Below are 18361 nucleotides of genomic sequence, written 5' to 3' on the forward strand. Positions count from 1 at the left end.
AGTCCTGTGAACAAGATTGCAGTTGTTAGGACTGTGAAGTGGAGGGCAAGCAGCAGGAACACCTGCTCTCCAGCTTGCGCTCTCAGTTCTTGCCACATCTTCATTTTTAGGGAAAGTAGTATAGTATTTTATGTTGCTAGAGTAGTAAGTGACAACAATTAATGTTTTCTGATGGTCGTTTTTGCTTTGCAACTCTGAAAGATCCAGGGGTCGTGCAACGAACTATGGAGTGTTGCTAGATATTTTTCATGCTTAGCTGAAGTCATGTTTGGATGTAGACTGCAATCTCATTCAAGTTCTACTTTCAAACATTTGTCAACTTTTGAATAGTCCTTGACTATTTCTAAGTAACTTTTTTGAGTTTTATGGGCTCAGTTTTCTCAGATACTGAATCCCTTGGCTTATCTAAAGATCAGTTGGGAGCAGTTTGCCTGTGAGGCACATGCGTGTTATCTTTCTAACAGAAAAGTGCTTTTCTTGTTAATACTGCATATGCAAGATCGGTGTGCTGACACTGAGCTGGTTCAGTTTTTTAGTGAGGCTGCTGCAAGAGACTTTGACATCTGGATGCTCTTTTTATTAGTTTTCTCTGTTATGGACCTGAAAAGGCCACCTTCTACACATACAAATTGAAGAGTTTATCCAGATCCCCCAAACAAACGTGGATCAGAAATGCATTGCAAAGAGGTTGAATGCCTGTTGGTGAAAGGGCTAATGATATTTTCAGTTATTATAAAGCAACTTAAAAGAACAGGTAGCTCCTCCAAGAAGCCAGGTAGCTCTGCCTGAGAGCTCTTTTAGACTAGCTACTTCTTTATAAAAATGTCCTCTCTTTATGGAAAAGAAATTGCAGTGAACTTCATTGCCTCCTTTTGAGGTACTGGCTTTGTACACTATCCGGAGATCTTCAACTTGCCAAATTTGAGGTTTGTTAAGAATAGGACAGACTTCCACAGAATGAAAATGTTTGTGTTCAGTTGTAGATCTGGAACTAAAGATGAAAGGCCTCCCAAACCTGAGAGTGTTCAGGTTGGATGCAGTGACCACTGTTAGGAACCTGAGGGTTGTACTGTAGACGTGGAGACCTAAGTTCATCTCATGGAGGTCCTCTCATTGTGGACTGGTAGGGAAGAAGTTGGGTTTGAAACTGTTTTGCCATTCTCAAGTTCTTGAGAGTGGTGTCAGGTACCCTGCTGTGATGCTTCTAGGACAGCCACCTCCCGTGCTGAACCTGTGGAAGCCTGCTTGCCCTGTTTAAGCTGTTCTGTATGGTCAAGCCAAAATGAAAGTGGTTAGTGAGTTCAGGCAGTGAGCGTTTCTATACTTGTCCCTAGTGAAATGACCCTTAATTTTGTTGGAAAATGTTATAATCTTAAAATGTGTATTTTGAAAGCTTGCAAGTTTGTCTGCTCTCCTGCAGATGGTAGTACTGTCTATAAATCCCTGCTGACAAGCAATGTGGAAAAGCTACTTGGAGAAACAAAGTTACTTGCCAATAAAGTGTGCTTAATATGTGCTAAGGCTTATTTATACTGTCTTTTAAAACTGTCCCATGTTTCTGGAATAGTATTTACCTCTGAACCTCATGGCTTGAGGAACTCACTGTTCTGGGGATATCACAGGCCTATTCCTAATTCTGTGGGTGGCCTGGAGGCATATTGCATACTCTGGAAACTGGTAAGTAACCTCTCATATTCCAGCTAATACTTCTAGTAATATATGGGCAAAGAAATAGAACAGCTAGCACTGTTCCCAAAATGAAAGCAAGCTGTCTGAAGGTCGACAAGCTTTAACATCTCCCAAATGTTTGTGGCTGAATAGGAAGGACCCTAGAACAAAGTGGGTAGGATTCAAACTGCTTAACAAAAAATGTTTAAGCAGGAAAAGAACCTGGAGATAAATTTCTGACCTTGAGAACATGGTAAGTACTGGAGGTAGCTCAAGGCCAGTGTACCAACAAACACCAGGAATCCAGCTGCAGCAGCTACTGCAAAGTCCCACTTGAGAGGAAGGTGGCACCCTTCTTCCTTGATAGTGTCCAGGGGTACAGAGCACAAAGCAATTAGTAGAAGGTAGGGGTGTTTTAGCAAAGTAGTAGCACTCTGGCTTCAAACTGAGCTCCTCTGTGTGCGAGCAGGCACTGGAGTGGCTGCTGTAAACTGCCTGTGCTGTTGCCCTGCGTAGCTGTACTTGTGCAGCTACATGGCCAAAACATCAGTGGAGAATGCTCCAGTTCTGAGAGGTTAGTTTCTTTCTCTTGGCTCTTTGTTTTGCAGCTTTCTCTCTTTTGAGGCTATTTCTTGGTGGGAGATGGGTTTCATACTGGTACTTCACGTAGTTTGTCACCTGCATGTTTTCGGTGTCACTCCCATTGTCAAAAAAGGCAGTGAGGGGCATGTCTGTGGAAAGGCAGTGGTAGATCAGGTGGGAGTCCTGTAACACGAAAGCTTGTGCCACCTGCTGTAGTGGGCTGCCTGGCACTGGCAGGAATTGAAACTTCTGTTGTGCTAATTGTTGCTCTGGTTTTTAGCCTGTTTGGCACAACTGAGGATGAAATTGTCTGTGGATTATGCTATGAGACTGTAGTTGCGAGGTTTGTCTGAAGGCTAGCCTTGTAGCCCTGGCCTCCTTAGGACTGAACCCCAGACCTTTTCGATAGTGGCTGTACCTTGGGGTGGGGGGAAAAAGTCCCATTTTGCAGATAGGGAGCTTAAGGAAAAAAAATGATGAGGGACCGTGCATGCTAATCCCCCTAAAGGGCACCTACAAGTAGTATTACTGACTTGCTGTTCACTGGGTGAAAATGAGGGGCTATCTTTGGGGGATTAAGCTGCAAACCATCTTCTGACATCTGAAAGAGCGAATGCTCTGACCTTCAGTGTTGAGCATTCAAATTTCTTGTTCTGTGCCTAGCAATAGATGAGTTCTCATCCTGACCTGTCCTTTGGAATCTTGAAGTAGTAGTCGTCGTGGCATATTGAATATGCCCTGTGAAATGCCTTCCACCCTCCTCCTGCTTGAAGGTCTTATTTGTAGCTGGACACTTTCTGGGGTGTTCAGTAAGGCAAACTCAGTGCAATGTGTAAAGGATTGGGCTGCAGGTAATGGAGATGAGTGTTGAAATCTCTTGCAGTAATTTCAAAGCTTGAATGCTAATCCAAAACAGTATGAGAGGTGGACTTCTGTTTCTAGCTGATGTTCCTGGGGATGTGCAGCATGCTGTGGCCATAACTGCTTTCTCAATCACTGTGAATTGTGAAAAGCTGAAAAAATTAGTGTGGTGTCAGGTATTGCTTTAATGAGAACAGTCAGTTGGAAAGGAGACAGGTCTGAACTCTTGGAAGTTCAGCTTTGAAGTACTGTCTTGCTGGTCTTATCTCAGTTTTTAGTGGGACTTTTTCAAGGACGCAAGCTCTTACTAAAGCCCTGTTAATAGATGCATGTGACTGCTTATTTCTCCATGTCCCTCCCTCTTCACTTCCATGAAAAGCTTTTGTAATGACTGCTGGCCTCTTTAATATTGCAGTTTACTTCAGCTGCGGGAGCTGCTCAACCTCAGTTTTGCGTTGAAGCAGAGCTTCCCTGTTCTTACTCGGAGACCTCGGCTGTCTGCAAGTAATCTTGCAGCACAGTATGCAGGGGCAGGTGTGGGGTTTTTTTACAGTGGGAAGGATTTTTGCTAAAGGTACTTTCTGAAATACTGTCTATTGCAGTTCTGAAGATAAAACAGTTATTGAAATTAAGGATACTGACCTCAGACAGTATCCTCCGTATTGTTGAGTATGTGGGTGTTGACAAGAAGGCTTTTGGTAGGTCCTTGTGCTCAGTTGTGTTGTAAACAAGTAACTGGGTGAACCATTTTTGGTAGTGTTAGCTTTTGACCTGCGTAGCAGGCCTGCCCTTGAGGACAGGACTGTTGTGCCAGATGCTGTACAGAGACAGTATAACTTGGTTTTCTGGAGCTAGATTCTCCATTTAGATTGAGAGTGAATTTGACACAGACTGATTTTGACTGACTATATTGCTTCCTCCAAAGAGGGAGGATAAATTCCTGTTGAAAAGCTGGACTCTGTATTGAATTCCCTAGATGTTCAGAAAGATGAACTTAAGAGGACTCCAGACCTCTGAGAAGTCCCATAGCTCTGTGTCCTGAAGGGCAAGGCTGAAGTTTATCAGTTCTGTCCTTGTGGGGACATGTTTACTGTGTCAGACTAAGTGTGAAGGTTGAAATTTCTGTAGCAATGTGGGAAGCCTCTTTGCAATTACAGGCAAGGGCTGTTGCAGATGTTTTGCTCAGTGGCTTCTACCCTGTTATATGCAGTGGTATACCTAGTATGCCTTTGCTCTGGATACCTCATGGAAACAGCCCTTGCATCCCTATTCCAAATTGAATTGTCCTATTAACAGTCTTAGTGGTAATAGCACTGTAAGCCTAATGGCTTCTGTTATCCTGCGCAGATGACTCTTGTACAAATTGGAGGTGGTCTGGCAAGGTGAGTAGGATGATGGTTTGAAAGATGGCTTATTCACATCCTTTTAAATGTATTTCTATTTTCTTTCCAGGTTTTTGATAACTATGCTGTAACAGTGATGATTGGAGGAGAGCCTTACACCCTAGGCCTCTTTGATACTGCAGGTGAGAAATCAAGTGCTTGTGTTACTGTACCTGCCCAAGATGTAGTTCAGATGATGTTGAATGTGAAGACATACAGTTGGTTCTTTTTTTTAAATGAAAGGGAAAAATCTTTCTTGATTCTCCTTTCCTAACCTTTGGTGAGTTGCTAAATTGAGTTTATTTAAAAAAAAACCCCAAACAAACCCAAAACAAAACAAGAAAACCTTCCACTTTTAGAGCTGTTTTATTTTGTGACACCACATGACATGTTTCAAACTCTCACCTCTAATCCAGATGATACCTGAAGGATAAGGGGTTTCTATGTTTTTAAACAAAATTAAAGGAGAAAATTGTATTGAATAAAATATGTGGGTTGTATGTGGTTTTGTTTAGTAAATAGCCTATTTTTTGACCAAATGTGCATGTGGCATGTGTTTGTGTTCTTAGCATGGATGAAATCAGGATGTTGAGTGGAGTTTCATAAGCCCTCTAACTGTGGGCTTTTATAAAATTAAAAATAAATCTGTAGGCTTCTTTGTTTATTAGACTGCATCTCAGTTTCTGGCTGGAGAAATGTACAGTGATGAAACAACTACACACATCACTTTGCCTGTGTGAAAACTTAGCAAGAAAGAGTAGAAACTGGTTCATCTGCTAGTTACCCCGTCCCCAACCTGTAATAATAGCAAAGTGATATAGCAGCATCTGGTATTGTAAACTCTCCTTCAAGAGAGTCCTTCCAGAGAGCTTAGTTGATAAGCTGTTATCTAAAATTGTCTGGATAGAACTTAATCTGACTGTTTCCAGTTGTAATCTTACAGATGCATCATTTCTGTCTAATTTGATTAACAAAACAATCTTAGGCTTCCAATTAAACGTTATAGCCTCAATTAGCTCATTCTTTTCCCAAATGTGATTTGTGTGTTAGTTATTGCAAACTCCCTACTTCATGGATAAGGAGTTAAGTAGAGTTCCTGGCACACACTGTGTAGGCTGCTGGAGGGACCATACTCACATGGGTCTCAACTACAGCAGTCTGGTAGCTGCGTGGGTAAAAGCTGTGTTTGGTCCTTCTCTGCCTGTGTTCCTGCTGATGTCCTCTGGGTTCAGCCCTCTGGAAACTGTCGCATGTGTAGATATGAATATCCATGTAAAGTCTATCAACATGAGAGCAGTAATCCAGTGAGTAATTCTGAAAACTTGAAAACTTACCAAGTGGCTTTAGTACATGTAGGTGACTCTACGCACTTGTAGAAAATCGGGCTTTCCTTTCAGAGCTGGGCTTCTAAGTGGGAGGCTTTTTGTTCTTTACAGGTCACCTGCTTTTTGCTAAATAGTAGCCAGCACAAGTTAGAGAACTTAACAATGGATAAACCCCCTATTACTAACTGTCAAATTAATAAAAAAAGTCTTTGTTTTGAACTTGTACTATGAAGACAAAGCTCTTTGGAGTAGTCTGTTAATCACAACAATGTATTTTGGTCAGTGCTTAGCTCCCCTGTGTCCAGCCAAGCATGAGAGCTGTAACAAGCTGTTTAGACCTCTGTCTTCAAACTGTAGGTCTTCTTCCTTTTAGCTGTCCCAGGTGTTGAGTCCCCTCTTTTGAGATCTCAGGTCTCTGTCCTGTATGATAGGTGAGAGAGCATCAGCTGAAATCTGAGGCATTTTGAGCAAGTCTTTCTGATTTGGTTGCCAGCAAGTACAGCAGCTCCTTTAGTGCCAGGTTTGCTCTCTAAAAACAGAGTGCTACTGAATTGAGCAGGAGGAAGTTTAAGAATGAGCTCAGGCAGAGTCGGGCTGTGGGTCAGTGCTGGTGGTGGCCTGCAGGGACTGCCTGCTCTCTTAGGGATCCAAAGGGAAGAGGCTGGCTTCCTCTGAAGCACACTCACTGCCTGAACACACTCCCTGGTAACAGCAGCGTTCTCCTCTTACTGCTTGGAGGACACTTCACTAAGTATTCATGAGTATAAATCAGAATGTTCTAGCGAACAAAACTGCTTTCCCCCTGCCCCTCCTCAAAGTGCAGGGTGATGAAACTTGGTGGCATAATACTTTTAATGAATGGGCTAGGGGCAGAAGACCTCATCTACAACCAGATCCATGTTCTGCAACTATCGTTATAATTGAGGAAAGTGTTATGCAGTCTGAGGGTGTTAAATGTAAAAATTTATTAGAGGGTACTCCTATCAGATTTCCCAGCTGTCCTGTGACTTTAAGCAGCTCATTGTTACACAGCAACTGAATGAATTCTGTATTTGAAAACTAGGATCTTTGAATGTTTGGGTTCAGGGCATGGGTATTTGCTTAAGAGTTAGGATTAATCACAATAATGCTATTGTGCTGGCGTGTGCATTTTAACCACCTGTAAAGGGCAGTATTTCATTGTCTGGGTCTAATACTCTATTAATTTTTGTTCTTCCAGGTCAGGAAGATTATGATAGATTACGACCCCTCAGCTATCCCCAGACAGATGTATTTCTGGTCTGTTTTTCAGTGGTGTCTCCTTCTTCATTTGAAAATGTGAAAGAAAAGGTTGGTTGAACTCTGCTTAAAAAGGGGGCAGCTGCAGTGATTTTGGAAATAGGTCAGGAGTTCTCTTAAGTGGTTAGTAACAAATATTGTGTCTTCTCTGTCTTTAGTGGGTACCTGAAATCACTCACCACTGTCCAAAGACTCCTTTCCTGCTTGTTGGGACCCAAATTGATCTTAGAGATGATCCCTCAACAATTGAGAAACTTGCCAAGAACAAGCAGAAGCCCATAACTCCAGAGACGGCTGAAAAACTGGCCCGGGACCTGAAGGCTGTCAAATACGTGGAATGCTCTGCACTTACGCAGGTGAGGGTTGGTCTTTGACCATCTTAGCTTATACGTTTTTTTTCAGTTAAAGGGAAAACCAGCTGAATATCAATGTGAAAGGGTATAAAGTCTGTTTCTGCTGTTGACACTGTAAGTTTCGCTTTGTCCTGTTGTTCTAAGGCACAAGGAGTTGGCAGTGGTACAAAGAAAGGCAGGCTGTAAAGATCAGGTGTAGTGTAGAGGGGTTATGGAGGAGGATGCGCTTGCTGTGTTTGCTTTTGTGTTGGAGGAAAACAGCTATCGAAAACTTAGAAGGCATGCTACAGACAATAAGTGGGTTAGGACACAGAATGCATCTCACTACTGAAGAAAGCAGGCGAAGAAAAAACTTTTCAGAAAAGTCAATTCTGGTACTTCTAAGACTAGAAGCCTTTGTATTGTGAGAGCTGCTTTCTCTTCCTGCGCAGTCGGTGGTGAGCTATGTTTCCTGTGCCCGCCTTAAGATGGAAGTTCTGTTGAAACAGCAAATAACAGTGAAATAGTTCTTCAGACATAAACATGATGATATCGTGTGAACTAACTTCTGAATGTGAGTCTAAAGCCAACTAAAATAGGTGATTTGAGGCCAGGAAACCTTTAAGGTAGGAATACTAGGGTGGGGTGGATGGGAACCACTGGCTGGCTTGCTGGCCTGTTGCCTTGACTTCGGATGCCCTGGGAACTTAATCTTGTGTGCCTACTCTTGCAGAATTTACTACAACTCTTTAACCATTTCCATAATGCTACTCTGTAAAGAATTTGTCCCTATCCAATGTTCATGGAAGTAGGGGTGCACAGTATCAAGTCCCTCACTCTTTTCAGTTTTGTGCATTCATCTGTAGTATCTTGAGCACAAAGCTTTATAGCTAAACTTCATGAAGCCTGAAGTTCTACTTATCTTGCACCGTTTGCTCAGATTGCACGTTGGCTCTTCCATTTGGGATCCTGTGACTCTTTGCAACAAAGCTTTGCCTGAGTGTTTGCTGAGAAGGACAAGGCTTTTGATGGAATTGTGCAGGATGCTGGCACTGGAGGTGGTGTGGCGAGGCATGCTGCAGTTCATCCTGGGAATCCCTGATCAAAAGGTGGTCTTGGCTGTGCTTCCTTACATGCAAGTTCAGGGTTATTTGTGCTTGAGCTGTAATTCTCTTAGATCCATTCAGTTCTGAAATACCATTTTAGATGATGTCTGACACACCCTGAATGCTGCTGCTAACTAGGCTGTAGAACCTGCTAGTTGGTTAAATACATACCAGGACTTTCTGTCCTGTATTGCTCACCAAGACCCTTTCCTCTGTAGCTTTAAACTTGCCTTGTTTAGTCTGGTCACATTGGACAGAAGCACTTAGAATTACCAGAGTATGAGTTGATATGATTAGAAATTTCAGTGTTTCTGGAAATAAAAAGAATGGATATAGACTAAACTGTATCTGTTGCAGAGAACAGTTTTGTGCACTTGGAAGCTCAGCCTGACTTTCTTCCAGAGCACTAGTGCTTGTGTATCCATTGATGGTTTTAGGAATCAAGAGTAACCTGGGAGGAGGGTTCAGAAGCCTTCTCACCTGGAAGACAAGTCGGTTTGCATCTGCCCTACTCTTCTTCCTTCATTTGTTGTTGACTTCCCCCCCCCCCGCCTTTTTTCTCAGTCTTTCAGTTACAGCTGCCAAAAAGACACACAGGTTATCTGTGAAGGGTTGTTTGAAGTTCCCAGCAGTGATCTAGCTGGCTGCTTGCTAAACACAGTCGGCTGGCTTTCCTAGCCGGGAGGGTTGTTTTCCTACCTGCAAGGCAATGTTGTAGGAGCTGATTTCAGCTGAAGCCAGACTCAACTGGGTAGTTCAGTCTCTCTTTACCTTGGCTTCTGTCTACACAGTTCACCTCTGCAGTCTAGGGTGTTTTTTTCTTTCCCAATTAATTTAGAAATTACTTTGACACCACAGTAGCAATAATCATAAAATGATGGAGCCAGAGCGTGTGTGTTTGGGTTTTTTTTCCCCTGGGAGGAAGAATTTGCTTTTCTCTATGGAAGAGTTGATGTTCTGAAAGTACTAGGTGAGTAGTAAGAGGCTAAGTTTGAGTCTTGGCTGTGAAGACAGAGTATCTTCTCCCTGAGTTTGAACAACTGCAGTACTGAGCTGTCAGTTCTATCCCCCCTTTCCTCAGGTTGTGGAATCCCTTTTTGTGATGAAGGCACTTTCAATGTCTGTCTTCAACCCTTCTCTACAAAATAGTACCCAGTACCTGTAAAAAGTGGGTAACAAAGGGTGACTGAAACAGAATACAACTGAAGTGATTGTTGCTTCTGTTACACTTACGAGTTAAATAGTACCTAACACAAGAGTGAATTCAGTTCCTCCCCCCGCCCCTGGATGCTGGGTTGGCAGTTTTGATGCAGTCAGATTTATAAAATGTCTTAAACTCCATGAGTGGAGGGGGTAAAGGGAGCCTGAGCTCAACCTCTTTCCCAGTGCAGCACAGGAGCCATGTTACTTTAATAGCATGTGGAGGCCTGTGTGCAGTGGTACCAAACACAGCTCCCTTTATATGGTTACTCTTGTATCATCCAGGCTTTTCACCCCACTTCCATTTTCACAACAATTTTGTCCCTGTCTTGTCTTTTTCTCCTCTTCCCTTATCCCAATTTTTTGCTAGGTCCTTCAAAACAAATCCCAAATTCTGTTGTCTTGAACAAATTAATTTCTCCTGCGCAATAGGAAAACAAATGAAGAGTCCCTGAGTAGGAGAATTAAGGAAGTGTGTTTTCTTGACTCTTGCCCTGCCTGGGTTCTTAATCTGTCTAACAGTACATAATTGAGTTTATGCTACAGCCTTGTTCTTGCAGAGGAAGAAAATCTAATTAGTACTCAGACTTTACATAGGCATTATTTATTTGAAGTCTCTAGCTCTTTTGTCAGCTGGGGTTGCAACTTGTTAAAAAAAAGTTGCTGGGGAGGATGTACAGAATGATTGTACATGGTAATTTCCTTAACTTCTGTTCTTTCAAGTATAATCTTGCATGTAACATGATGGACTTAAATGCTTCCAGATGGAATTGCCTTAGAGATCTCCCATGTATGTGCTTCAGTAAAATAAGATTAAAGACTTTCTAAAAGGGATATATCCAGTCTAACCTGTGAGGGAGAAACCAGTTATATTTGAATGATTTAAAAAAAAAATTATTTTGCAAAGACTACAGTTGTTTACAGAAAGTAATTTAAGCTTTTCTGTTTGTCTTTAGCTGGGATAAAGTAGTTCTTCTGAATTTGAAGGTTGCACTCATGACAGTAGATTTAGGCGAGTCCAGTTAGCATAAACTGAGCCAGGTTTCACTTCTGGTGTGATGTGTAACTTGGCAGAGTTGTGTGGGAGTGGTATCAGACCGCAGTGTTCCTACTGCGCTTATAGCAAATGCAATGCATGCTTCATGCTCCGGTGTAATCCCTGCAGACTCCTCGCAGCTCTGTGACTGCTTGTTGGATCTCAGTTATTCCAATCCTAACACCGTATCTGTCTTCCCGTGACTTGAGTGGTTATATTTGCTTTGGTAACTAAACTGAATAACTGAAATGCACCATTTCCATGCTGGCTCTCGGTATCAGAATAGCAGCACTGGTAAGGTATTGCATTGCTTCTTAAAAGACTGAAGGTGACGATGGCTTACCAGAGAGGTACTGCTTCAATCCCAGAGCCTGTTTTCCCAGCTGTCTGGGGATCTTCAGTTATTCAGGGGCTGAATTCACAAAGCAGAGGAGTTGTTGGGAACCTCTGCTCTGGACTTAGCTGCTGCTGGGGTGGTTGGGAGCAGTAAGTCCGTGCATCTGATGTGCTTGCTTATCCACAGGGGTGACTAAAAAAGGTTTCCCTGACCTTTTCGATCCCTGTGGTGGGGCAAGCTGCTCTTGCTGTGTTTATTCCCCTGTAAACTCCCTAAGTGTATCTTCAGCATTTCAGTGGAAACCACCATCTTTTGTGTGGCCCCTCCCACTCCTGTGTTCTTGCCAGTTGCTGCTGTGTTTGTGCCTCTGCCCTTCTGGGTGTTCATTTTGTCTAACTCTGTCACATGTTCTGTCTGTCTCTGACATTGACTTCTGGGTCATCTAAATGAGATTTTCTCCTGGGATCTACTTTGGTTTTTTTTGCAAAGTAAATCTGTTTACTGCCTCTGTGAATTCAGCCTGGTCTATCCTGAATGCTCTTTGTATCTGCTTGTTTTTCTCTAATCCTCTAACCTGGCTGCTGTTTTTTCTCCTCCCCTCTGTCTTGTAGAGAGGTCTGAAGAATGTGTTTGATGAGGCTATCCTAGCTGCCCTCGAGCCTCCGGAAACTCAGCCCAAAAGGAAGTGCTGTATATTCTAAACTTTCTCCTTCCCCTCTTGCTGCTGCTTCCTCTGTCCCACTACTGTAGAAACCTGGTTTAAAAAAAAAAAAAAAAAGAATAAAACCACCTTGATTGAAAGCTGTTGTGTCTGCTTACCATCTTAGAGCAACCTCTGTATTACTCTTGGACTGAAAACAATACTTAAGATCTTTAGTAAAACATTGTGACTGTGGAACACGAACTGGACTCGCTTAACTCTCTGCTGCTTGGGTTGCCAGATGTGGGTAGCTTTATAATTCAGGCTGTTGGGGGAAAGGATCTGGTTACATCATTATTAAAGAAAGATCAAAAGAATAAGACATGATGTTGGATCTTCCTGAATCCAGCTGGAAGAAGCGATGTGTGTTTTTTCAATTTCTACTTGTGACTCTTGTTAACTGTATTTGCATGACAAAAGTACATGAAACGGTGATCTGCAAGTTACGCTGTAATGTGAAGGGTTTTCTGGTTCTCCTTTGTGCAGTGAGATGTTTTTCTGTTGCTATTGCTTTGGCTGTCTGTGCTGTAGTGGAGTATTTGTCAGTCCTTGGGGGGAAGGAAATATCGATGTACTTGCTACTGCTTTATGAACTGTTAAAATTCTTGCTTTCACTAACATGGTAGACCTCTTCATTTCAATAATAGATCCTTAAAGCCTGTTACTGTAAGATGTAAAGCTGCTTCTTACTCTCATGCTTCTGATTTTTATTGTTTTAAGGAGAAAACATCAATTGTAGCTTGTATTTAAATTTTGAAATTAAAAATTGCAGTTGTTTGTATAAATGACTAATGAAGCTTTATTCTGATTTGCACTTCCTGGCTTCACTTAACACTTAACGCAGCGTACAGTCCCTGCTTCGTACTCTTCCCTTCTTGACTTCGCTGATACCATGCACAGCTTCTGGGCTCTACCTGGCTGCTTCTAACTGTCGGGTGTTTGGGGCCGGAAGCCTGACCAGAGCGTGTACTGGACTGATTTATCATTGCATGCTTGCCTTGTCTCTTCTCTCCTGACACACGGATGTCTGCACTGCTGTACCTGGCGTGCTCCAGTTCAAGCTCTTCCATTTGAATGCAACACTTTCTGCTTTGTCATTAGCATGTGAGGTGTGTTAGTAGCCAATTAATCATAAAAATTGCCTTAAGGAAATGACTTTGGTACATGTGTTTTGCTTCCTGTGAAGTATACTGGTCTGGTGTCAAATGATTCGTGTTCCTGTTCAGAAAAATCAGATGCTGTGCTAAGGAACTGCTAACCACAGCAACGCGGCTTGGACAGAGCCTAGCTGAGCAAAGGAGACTCTGGGAGTGGTAGATGACAAACCTTGATTCGTTGTTAGAGGGGTTTGCCTGCCACTTGGCTTTCTGTGGTTTTGTTTGTGTGAAAACTCTAAAATGAGATTGCCCCTTTCTCTCTTTGCCCCTTTTCAGAAAGGCCTAAAGAATGTATTTGACGAAGCGATATTGGCTGCCCTGGAGCCTCCGGAGCCGAAGAAGACTCGCAGGTGTGTGCTGCTATGAACGTCCCTCCAGAGCCCCTTCTGCAAAGCTGGTGTTTGATGTCATACTAAAAGCAATGTTTAAATCAAACTAAAGATACAAATTTTAAAATTTGTTTTCGCAATAATGACAAATGCCCTGCACTCCCATCTCCCCCACACGATCCCTGTGTGAGATGAGAATGTTAGTGTTTATTCCCCAGTGCCCCCTCAATTCAGTTAAACTAGTTAATTTTGAGTAATTATGTATTATCAGAAAACACTGATCAGTACTAGTTTTTTTTATTTTGTTTACTGTTTCTAATTTTTTTTGGTTTAAAATCCAGGCATGCTTGTGATGACTTTTTCTGTAACAGACTAATTCTAGGCTGTTTTACTGAAGCCTTGTCCCTTATGCTAGTCTGGCAAGACTTGGTTCTGGTTCTAAGAACTTCTAGGGCTGTTCTGCAGCCAGCCAGCAGCCTGGGTGTGAGCAGACTTTAGTACTGAAGACAAATACAGGAAAGTAAAATGTCCCAAGTTGGTGCTCCTCTAAGGAGGAGTGTAGAAAATGTATCTGCATCTCCTCTGAAGTTGCCTTGTATCTCTTCCCTTGGCTTTCCACTGTGCAGGTCATAAATTTCTACCCCATCCTCTAAGTTATGAAGCCTTAGGAATAGGAGAATATTTCTCTCTGGATGCACCATCAGGCTTGAAACTAGCTTGCCAGTCTCTTCCTTAATCTTTGACATCATAAGCTTTTGTCGTGTGATGAAGAAATAACTGCACCTTTTTAAGCATGTCCAACTGATTCAGTTGGCTTTTAACAAACCCATCTTCTGCCAATCCTTAATTATTAGAGAAATGCTTACAATGACCAGCATTTACACTGCTGTTTGAACACTCTGAAAGGACCTGGTGTATGTTAAGACGAGTTTTGGAGCTGGCCCTGGTGGTGCATCTCTTACTGGATGACTTGGAGGGTGGAAAGGTAGACCTGTGTCAGTAGGAAGGAACTGCAGGGAGGAGTTTCTAGTGTTTAGTGTGGCACCATATAGGGACCAGTTAAGGGAATCCCCTTTTTCTGCAGTTTGCTTGTAAGTAACCTTGAACCTGTAAGATGGGCTCCAGCCCGCTGAGGATTGTGTGCAGGGTCTTTACATAGACTGACTGCAATGTCGTAGGGATTTTACCAAAAATATATTTTGGCTTGCAAATTCAAAGTTTTTTTAAGACTTAGGGAATCTTCTCCATCTTCCAAAATTCCGATTTCTTGTAGACTCATTAGTGTTGAACCAATGCTTTTTCATGTCTAAGTTCTTTGTATATGCATTCTTTTCAGATGTATTAAACAAAGTATCTTCACAAGCCTGCCTGAGGGTAGTTATTTCCCTTGTCTTTCTCTTGAGTGCAAAGGACTTGTAAATATCACTTTTATTCCTTGTGATCCCCACTCCCCAACTTGCAAGTTAGTTTGGGTCTTTCCTTAATGCTTAGTCCTATCAGTTCATGTCTTCCCTCATCTCTGCTGCTGGCCTCAGCTCTGTCAAGATTGCTCTGATCTTTGATGCTATGTCCTCGCCATCATCCCCAGCTCTGAAGAGAGGGGCATGGTGGTTCTTAACGAAAGGAATACTCGTCGTTGCGCATGTTCCCAAATATTAAAAGTTGGCTTTTGGGGGTTAATGGGCTTTTGTACCTCTTCTGTCAAGAAGCCAATCTTTGTGGAAGCTTCCTATTGCTCCCTGTTCATGGGCAGATAGCTAAAACCCTAAAGGGACAAATGACATCACATGCCTATCTCCCTCCCAAAAACGCACAGGATTTATTACACTTTTTTGTTAATTCTCCAAAGAAATGGTGAGGTCTTACACTGTTGATGCGTAATTTATATTCTTTATTGAAACACATTCCAAAGAGCCTCATTGAAGGTCACTTATTTTAAGAAGCTGACTTGTGGGTACTGTATTCTAAAAGCTTAGTGTAAAATGTGTGGGGTTTCACTTTTCGTGGTGATTAGTGCTGCTGTTCAACTTTGCAGTTCAGTTTTTAATTGCTGTCCTCTGTGGGGAGGCTTGGCTGTAGGTCTGTGGCTCCCAGTTGAAAGTACTGCTGGTACTTGTAACGCTTGGTGACAGTTGAGCGTTGGTAGCTGCTCCATGTGCTTACAGCAGACCAAAATGGGCTTCTGCACCTTCCAATAGCTAAACCTAATTCATATGTCTGAAGCCAGCAGCAAGACTGGTGACCAAGGGATTGTCTGCATGAGATCAGGCAGGAAACTGCCTCTGAAGTGGAGGTAGAACCCTTTAGGACTTCTGCTTTAAGTAGCAGGGTTACCCTGTCAAGCTTTTTCTGTCCTGGATGCATCCTTACATGGGGGTTGCCTATAGCTATCTGGTCTCTCTGCATATGTTTTCCAGCAGTGACCTGTGCCAGTCCTTTAATGTAGGCCCATTTGGCTAAGCAAAAAAATTTTTCTGTTAAATTGGTGCCATGAGGTTAAATTTGGCTCTGGAGGGAATCCTGAAGGCACTGGATGATGGAAAAACATCCTTTTCATGGAGCAGTGTTGCTTCCTTCCTCTGTGTTGCATTAGCTTTGCAGAAGTCTGACAGCTCCATGAATCTGCTAAGGACATAGCTGTCCCAGTCCAGAGAGAGGAGGAGATGCTGGATTTGGTTAGGCAAGCTCAAACAGCTTAGCCTGTGGGCTGATAGCACCATGTCCTTTTTCTCTGGAGCTCGGTGGTGAGGTCTCTCTCAAGCCAGGTGTGCGAGATGTGTGCTGGTTATACGAGCACAAGAGCAACTCAGTGACTGTTTCCCTGTGTGAAGGCATGGAAAATGGGCAAAAGTGGGCAAAACCCACCACTTTCTTACCCTTCTGGGAGTGCTGTTTTCAGCTAGCAGGTTTGAAAGCAAAGGTCTTGGAGGCAGGTGGGAGTTCTTGGCACTTCCCTTGATTCTGGTGTGGCAAGCTAGTATGTGGTATGAGCTGGGATTGCCTCATGGTGCTGCTTTTACAATAGAGGACTCTATCTGAAGCTGCACCCACAGCTCAGTGCTGTCTTCCTTCTTACCTCTGAGGATTCTTGAGGTACCTGTAGTAGCTCACTAGCACAGATAGCCAGCCCAGACTTTGTGTACTACACATGTTAATGATGTCTCTTGTAAAGCACCAGAAATCTCTGATGGGAAGGAATCTGAGAATTGTATTAAAATTGCTCCAAGGACTGAAGGCTGCATGGACACTGAAGAGCAGCTGTTTGTTTTAATAGCTGGGACGCACAGTGGTCTCCTAATAAAATGTTTTGGTTATTCATGTAACTCTTCTATTAAACAGCCACTTACCCTGCACAAGGACTAGGTTAGTGATTTCTGGGTTTCGGTTAGCTCTCATGTGCACCTCTAGTTCCTAATACTAAATCAGTTTTGCTTAAAAGCAGGTAGTGAGCAGAGCTCTTGCTTCTGTTAGCTACTCCAAACAAGCAGCTGCTGCTTGTCTCTGCAGCAGTGATCATCCCTTTCCCTGCCTTGGCTGCGTGTTCCCACACTATCCTTCACGTTAGCTCCATTCAGCTGTCCAAGGAGACAATTGCATTCACTAATTGCATGGAAATGCATCATCTTGCAGGATACTTTCCTGCTGAACTAGTGGACTCTATTTGCCTGTTTTTGATAATCAAGCTGCTGCCAAAATGACTGCGAGGGAGGAGCTAGGAAAGCAGATCTGGAGCGGAGGCTTAGGAAGGAGGTGGGAACGTCCACACAGTGACCAGTTCAACTGTATCAGGTAAACACATGTATGTCATGGTGACAAATAGCATGAATCAGTTTGTTTTCCCACTGTGCTGTTGTCAACAGAGTTGAAATATGGAAATTGAGGACTGTTGGCTAAATAGGCAAGTACTTAATGTGGAGAAAAGTCCTGCCTCTCTTGTAAGGGATCTACTTGCATCAGAAATCCAAAACAAGAGGTTGGACTCTAGGGTTGATTACTGGTGGGAAGAGTGCTCCAGGGCAGCAGTTGCTTTCCCAAGCAGCAGCAAACTTGAAGCACACCCTTATGCTCAGTCCCTCCCTTGCTGATGTACTTAATATGTGGAAGTTTCCCCCTGTGTATAAGCTGATCTAACCCTGCTGTTTCTGTAGCTCCTGGTGCAGGCATGGTCTTTGCATGGCTGCTGTAACTCAGGCTGGTGCTAAGATTGTGTCAAACCGGCTGCGGTTTTTTCCCCTTTCCAAGCTTCCCTGTGCTATGCTATTGGGAATGTGTTGATGTGAGCTTTTTTTTTTCTCTCTCTTGCCAGTTTCCCTGTGGGACAATGGGAAACTTATTTCTTAAAAGAAATGGTGCTGCTGAACAACAGATGGCAGCTGGGGTCGTCTTTTCTTAAGCCTGTGGGAGAGATGGCTTTTATCAGAGAGACAGGCTGAGCTCTGCAGCTTTCCCAGGAGGATGTTCCTCTGCTCAGCCATGTTCTTTACTCCTCATCTCCCTCTCCTTCCCAGTAACGCACTAGTTCTTGCCGTCAGCACTGTGCATTATACTGACCTAGGTATGGCCTTTATTAAAAACACAGGTAGGGTATATGTAAGGAAAGATGAGCATGTTTGATAAGACCTCTCAGAGAAGAGCTTTTTCTGGAGTAACTGCATCTTTACCAGCATCACTGAGTCACCCAGGCTCCTTAGTTTTTTTCATGGTATTGCCCAGACTGCGGTATACCACCAGGCAAATGCTGCCCATTGCCTGAAACTCTTTCCAAACAGTGTGCTATCTCATCTGACTTGGGGATGGTCCTCTTCATCATTTACTCCCTCTGCTTGGGTTATGTCTGCCTGCTCGCCCTTTCTTAAGGGGCTCCCAGAAGGGAGATTCAGTAAGGTGCAGCTCCTTTATTGTTAGGTCAGATCGATGTGCAAGTCTGCAAGTTGTCTGTACTTGATGTGCTCTATTTCACATCCCAGAGTGTTTTTTGGAGTGTGGTAGTTGGATTTGTACTAGGTAAAGTCTAAATGGATATTGGAGTTTGGGTCTTTGGGATCCAGCTAGAGTTGGTTTGCAGGGC

At 43.1% G+C, this 18361-nt stretch overlaps 1 protein-coding gene across 2 annotated transcripts in view; it reads left to right on the forward strand.

Moving 5' to 3' along the window:
* Window positions 1–14655, forward strand: part of CDC42 (cell division cycle 42) — a 28416-nt gene extending 13761 nt beyond the window's left edge. Inside the window, exons 3-6 of one of the 2 annotated variants that reach the window (XM_075773473.1) lie at window positions 4564–4636; window positions 7038–7147; window positions 7255–7452; window positions 13241–14655. In XM_075773473.1, the coding sequence (XP_075629588.1) occupies window positions 4564–4636; window positions 7038–7147; window positions 7255–7452; window positions 13241–13330 (471 nt within the window). In that variant the 3' untranslated portion in view covers window positions 13331–14655. Of the gene's footprint in view, window positions 1–4563; window positions 4637–7037; window positions 7148–7254; window positions 7453–11718 lie in introns of both variants that reach the window. The other variant, XM_075773474.1, reaches the window with a different exon arrangement.
* Window positions 14656–18361: the final 3706 nt, after the last annotated feature.

This window comes from Balearica regulorum, chromosome 21 (genome assembly GCF_011004875.1).
Source record: "Balearica regulorum gibbericeps isolate bBalReg1 chromosome 21, bBalReg1.pri, whole genome shotgun sequence".
NCBI classification, from domain to species: Eukaryota; Metazoa; Chordata; class Aves; order Gruiformes; family Gruidae; genus Balearica; species Balearica regulorum.